Source organism: Sinocyclocheilus rhinocerous, unplaced genomic scaffold (assembly GCF_001515625.1).
Source record: "Sinocyclocheilus rhinocerous isolate Xijiao unplaced genomic scaffold, SAMN03320098_v1.1 scaffold889, whole genome shotgun sequence".
NCBI classification, from domain to species: domain Eukaryota; kingdom Metazoa; phylum Chordata; class Actinopteri; order Cypriniformes; family Cyprinidae; genus Sinocyclocheilus; species Sinocyclocheilus rhinocerous.
This window is the reverse complement of record NW_015638024.1, coordinates 2,177,150-2,182,936: the sequence shown is the minus strand read 5'-3', so window position 1 is coordinate 2,182,936 and position 5,787 is coordinate 2,177,150. Positions and strand designations below refer to the sequence as shown.

The following is a 5,787-nucleotide window of genomic DNA, read 5'->3' as shown; positions in this document are numbered from 1 at the left end:
TTGCGGCACGCTTTAGCCTATTGCGTGCGTTTTTTGCTGTCATGTGCAAGGATATGTTTGCAGATTCTGCACTGCACATGACCAATTGACTCACTGTTTGCCGTGGTAATCAAATCAAAACTCTTCCAAAATACAGCTTTTCCCGAAGCATTGGGAACTTTTAGTAACTCCCCACGCAACAACTTCTCCCTGATGCTCTGCATGGTCAACTGTCACCTGTATGCTAATGCATGCGTATATGCGTTGCGTATTGCATAAGCTATGTATAATATGCCTATTTATAATATAATCAATTTAACAATATTTCATACAGTAGCCTATGTGTGCTCTGCACGTATATGGGCACAATAAAAGGAGAGAAGCTAAATGAGCCCGAGTCCGACCCGAACCCGATCTGTAAAAAAAAAAAATGGCCTGAGCCCGGCCCGAATGGACTCAGCGTGTCGGGACCCGACGGGCTTGCAGGCCTCTAACCTGGGGGAGGCTGCCGCTGTTGCCACTGCATGTGCTATTACTGTTTACTCTATCATACAACAAACGGTCATTCTGTATGTGCATTCTCAGATTAAATGCAGTGACCCAAAACCATGAATCTAATCATCATTCAGACAAAACTTTGCCGATATCAGTCCGATAATATTGTGCATCCCTACTTTTTAACATTTTAAATGTCTTTACTGTCACTTTTGATCAATTTAATTAATGTGTATTCCTTTAAAAAAAAAAAAATCTTACTGACTCCAAACCGTTGTATGGTAGAGTATATTGTTTACATTTGTACAAATGTGAACACATTTTGTACAAATTCTTGCGTAATTGTTGCGTTAGACCCAAGGACAATTAATTATGTATCAAGTGATCATGCTTAAATTACTTAAGCAGGATTCTTTGCTTCTGTTCTTCTCCCCTGATAGATGAGCACACGGTTGTGTTCATGCAGCAGGGTCCTCTGGTGCTGGTGTCCGTCTCCAGCAGCCGTCAATCAGAGCAGCAGCTCTGTAACGAACTGCTCTACGTCTACAACCAGATTATCAGCATGCTCACGCAGGCCAGCATCACCCGCATCTTCGAGCACAAGAAGAACTATGACCTGCGTCGTTTGCTGGCCGGCTCGGAGAAGATTCTCGATGGCCTCCTTAACCTCGTGGATTCAGACCCCAGCTTCCTACTCTCCGCCATGCACTGTCTCCCCTTGGCCTCGTCTCTCAGGGACTCCCTCAGTCAGATTCTCCAGAAGGCCATCACACCCAACCTGGTCTTCTCCATCCTCATAGCCAAGAACCAGCTGCTCACCATAGTGCAAGAAAAGATGGTCATTGACGAGGCCCGACTGGAGCCTGCTGACCTCCACCTCCTGCTGAACCTCATCGGGGCCTCATCCGCCTTCCAGGCTGGGGAGATCTGGACGCCCATCTGCCTGCCTAGTTTTAACCCTGACTGTTACTTTTATGCGTACATCTCATATCTGGACCCTCCTGAATGCACTGTTTGTCTGGTTCTTCTCTCTACCGATAAAGAGGCATTTTATTCGGTGGCCGAGTGTAAGAGGAAGATCGAGGAGGCTATGCAAACACAGAATGCGCTCAGCTCCATAGCGAAAGCTCATTCGTACAGCGTTAGTCAGGTGGGAGTATCTGACCTCAGGCATTTCATGTACAAGCCTTTTGATGTGCCCGACAACCATCGCCAGCTAACACAGTTCACCAGGTGAGTCATTTGAGAATCTCACAAAACCTGTCCAGCTCTCATTTCATCCCAAAAGAAAAAAGTAAGAAATTATATATTTTAGTTTAGTCCCAATAAGACTTCTTTTAGTTCAGTTTTTTTAATATGTTTGTGTAAAACATGATACATTTTTTTCAGGATTCTTTGATGAATAGAAAGTTCAAAAATTCTAAAGTTCAAAAGCATTTTTTAGTATATTAAAAATACCAGGGATTTGCTAATAAGCGTTCATGTTATGGCTGATAACCGATAAATGCAGATATTAAAATGACTATACTATTTTGTCTAAATAAATAATTAAAAAATAAAACACTAAAAGTGCGTTTAGTGGGGAAATGTGCTTAGGTGTCATAAAATAATGTTACAATGTAAAAAGTATTAACTTTCTTAATGCAAGAGATAATTGCTTCTTTTCCTTTTGATTTTTGGATAAAATGTGAGCTGGACCTGTTTTTAGGAGATTAACCCACATATTTAACCCTCTGCTTGTGAACACATTTGTTATTAAAGAAATGTATTGTATGCGCTGTGATGCAGTGTTTTGATGTTTAGCTAAAACTAAAATGATTAAAAGTGGTTTATATTATTTGAAATAAAGATGAAAGATGAGAATCTTAAAATAAAAAAAAAACTTTTAAAAAATTTGAATTGTTGCCTTGGCAACTAACTGAAATGAATTGAAGTATACTTGAATTGAAATAACTTAAAAAAATTAAATAAAAATAAATTTAAGGTTAATTGAAAAATATGTAAAACTGATAAACATGAAAAAAGGAAAAATAAAAGCGAAGTCAAAATATTAATAAATACTGCTGATGTTGTAGTTGTGTTTTCAGTTGGCAACTTCTTGAATGTATTTAGTTAAAGTTTTTTTTTTTTTTTTTGCTGAATAGGAGATCTTTCACTAATGCTGACTTCATGATGTTAGATTTTTCCTCAGCATCTTCATAACCAACTTTTGAACAGTATCTGTGAGATTCATATTTTCATTGTAAACCTGAGCTAATGCTCCCACATATTTCCCAAATGAATTTTACAGAGGGCAGTAATTGAAAGCATGTTTTCTTAATTCATCCTATTGTTTGATGCCCACAGACTGCAGTGGTTTTATTGAAAGCGCTCTGTTTGTCATAAGATGCATGTACTACAATGTAGGACCACTAATATAATTTTTGAAAATATTGATGAAGGACATACAGAAATGAGATCTAAAGCACAAAGCCGCCTTTGTTTTCCTCTATGTCTCATGGGTTTCCCGCAGCCCAGAGATGGAAGCCCCTTACGGCAGTGAGGAGGAGCGGATGAGACTCCTGGACCTGTACAGAGACATGCACAGCCGAATCCACAGCACCTCACGCCCCCTCAAGCTCATCTACCACGTGGCCGAACGTGAGACTCTGCTGGCCTGGGTATGTGAATAGTAACTGCTGTCACATGCATCTGTTCTCAGTCCTCCGAGAGCAAAACATGTTGATGCTGTGCTTTCTATCTCGCCTGGCGCTTTCACAAGCTCTCCGCGCAGACCTTAAAAGATCAAGTTACCTTCAAGGCCTCTGAGCAGCAGTCAAAATTTGCAAATGCAGATTATGCAAATGAGGATCCTGACCTTGCTCCAAATGGAGTCACTTTGTGATTGATTATTTGGTGGCATTCTTTATAATTTTCTCAGGTTAATTACGTGTTGCCCAAAGCAATTTCACTCAAAAATGAAAATTTGCTGAAAATGTGCTCGCCCTCAGGCCATCCAAAATATAGATGAGTTTGTTTCTTCATTAGAACAAATTTGGAAAAATTTAACATTGCTCACCAATGGATCCTCTGCAGTGAATGGGTGCCGTTAGAATGAGAGTCCAAACAGCTGATAAAAACATCACAATAATCCACACGACGCCAGTTCATCAATTAGCGTCTTGTGAAGTGAAAAGCTGCATGTTTCTCAGAAACAAATCCATCAAGTGGTTTTTAACTTAAAACTGTTGCTTAAAGATCAAGCACCATTTACAAACAAAATCCTGTTTACAAGAAATATGTAGATCAAGCAGCAGTTACAAGTGAAAACAACAAAACAGTTCTAAACAAATATGAATTTGTTTCTTATAAACACAGTTTTTCACTTCACAAGACATTAATTGATGAACTGGAGTGGTGTGGGTTACTTGTGGATTATTGTGATGTTTTTATCAGCTGTTTGGACTCTCATTCTAACGGCACCCATTCACTGCAGAGGATCCATTGGTGAGCAAGTGATGTAATGCTCAATTTCCCTAAATCTGTTTAGGCGAAGAAACAAACTCATCTACATCTTCGATGGCCTGAGTGTGAGTAAATCTTCAGCAAATTTGGGGTGAACTATTCCTTTAATTTCTCATTCCAGGTCACGAGTAAATTTGAGTTGTATACATGCTTCAGCCCCCTTGTCACAAAAACCTGTGCCATCAATGCCATCACTAAACTGCTGCGCTGGATCAAGAAGGAGGAAGACCGTCTGTTTATCCGATACCCTCCGAAATACTCCACCACCCCCAACCCCAGTAAGAGCTCTAAAGCAGGTAAGAGTCCACCTGAATCAGATTATGATTTCTTGGTCATTTACAAGATTCCCTTCATCAACTGACCACCTGCATTGATTTGCTTTCAGATGCACACTGACCAGACCAACCCGCTGCGATCTGACCGCTAAAATGGCAAGACGTGCATCTCTGCATTCGAACTTAACTCAGTTTAGTAATGTAATGGAGATGATTCTAATCTGCCATGGGTTAATAAGTTACGTAAAGCTGCTGTTTTTGTTTTTTTACTATTTGACAGACACATCTTGGACTGGATCTAATTTTATGGGGAAGAAAAACAAATCACATTTTGTGGACGTTATAAACTCTTTTATTCCAGAACAGAACACTTTGAGCTTTACGTAGCAAAAGGCCCAATAAAATGTGGATTTTCTCCTTCTCAACTGATGGCAGTGAACAATTATTGAGGCTATAACTGGATTGTTTTATGGACATTTAATTGCATAAATTAGAAAGATTATGGTACAAAATTAAAAGATCAAAACTGGTTAATGAAGATGAGCTGTTCATCATGGTCTAAACAGCTTTCTGACAAAGTCTCTAATTTAGCATGGCTGCTGGAGCTGTGCATTGTCACACTGCACCTTTGTTCATTGTACTTGTGATGTATTCTTTTAAAGGTTTCCTTTGACTTTTTGTCTTATATGGTTCTCTACTTGAAACCAAACCCTGCTCCATTTTAAAGAAAATAACATGATCTGAAACATCGGATCATAAAATTCAGTCCTTACTATGGGATTAATGTTCTTTTATTTCTGTCTTGGTTAGGTTACTGCACAATACTGTTGTCTATGTTTGTTTGTTTGCTGTTTGACATGCCAGTCATGAATTGAAATGTATTCCTCTGGCATGTGCACTATGACGTCATATCTAATAAGATCAAAATGACCAAAATATGTTGGTTTTAAACCACTGGGCATAACAGTAAAATCCTCATTGTATGATATTTAGAGCACTACATACTTGGAATTTTTTTTTTTCTGGAAAAAAAAATTATATTCAAGAGGAGTAATATATTGGTGCTGTAATAAATCTTGAGGTTGCTCAAAGTACATGTATTTTGAGATCTTATTTACTTACATGAAGGCTAAATTTAGTGTAAGTGCGGTTCGAGATGTATTACTCAAGTTCAACTTGTAAACACAGATGACAGGGAAACATCAGCTCGACAGTGTTTTTATTTCTCGTTTGAGAAAATACTGTTGCAGACATTTTTTTGTTTGGTACAATTAGCTTTTTTCACAGGCTTTAAAAAACATTTCTTTTTTTACTCTGCATACATGATCTAAGAGACTACGTAGTATTTTATTCTATAATGTTCTCTCACTGTAGACCACTAAGGAACAATTGCATTAAAGCTGTAATGCTTTCTGAATAATATAAAGCTCAACAGAGCTGTTAAATTAAACCTTCTCAATTACTATTAAATAATTGACCATAACCACTCCAAATAAATTAAAATGACATGTACAAAATTTGTCATTCATTTACA

The 5,787-nt window shown here is 38.3% G+C and overlaps 1 protein-coding gene across 3 annotated transcripts in view; it reads left to right on the top strand.

Moving 5' to 3' along the window:
- LOC107749456 (vacuolar fusion protein MON1 homolog B-like) overlaps window positions 1-5,737 on the top strand; it is a 9,831-nt gene extending 4,094 nt beyond the window's left edge. For 2 of the 3 annotated variants that reach the window (XM_016564621.1, XM_016564619.1), the window contains exons 4-7: window positions 915-1,707; window positions 2,987-3,134; window positions 4,100-4,274; window positions 4,364-5,737. In XM_016564621.1, coding sequence (XP_016420107.1) covers window positions 915-1,707; window positions 2,987-3,134; window positions 4,100-4,274; window positions 4,364-4,374 — 1,127 coding nt within the window. In that variant the 3' untranslated portion in view covers window positions 4,375-5,737. The remainder of the gene's footprint in view (window positions 1-914; window positions 1,708-2,986; window positions 3,135-4,099; window positions 4,275-4,363) is intronic. The other variant, XM_016564620.1, reaches the window with a different exon arrangement.
- The last annotated feature ends 50 nt before the right edge of the window (window positions 5,738-5,787 follow it).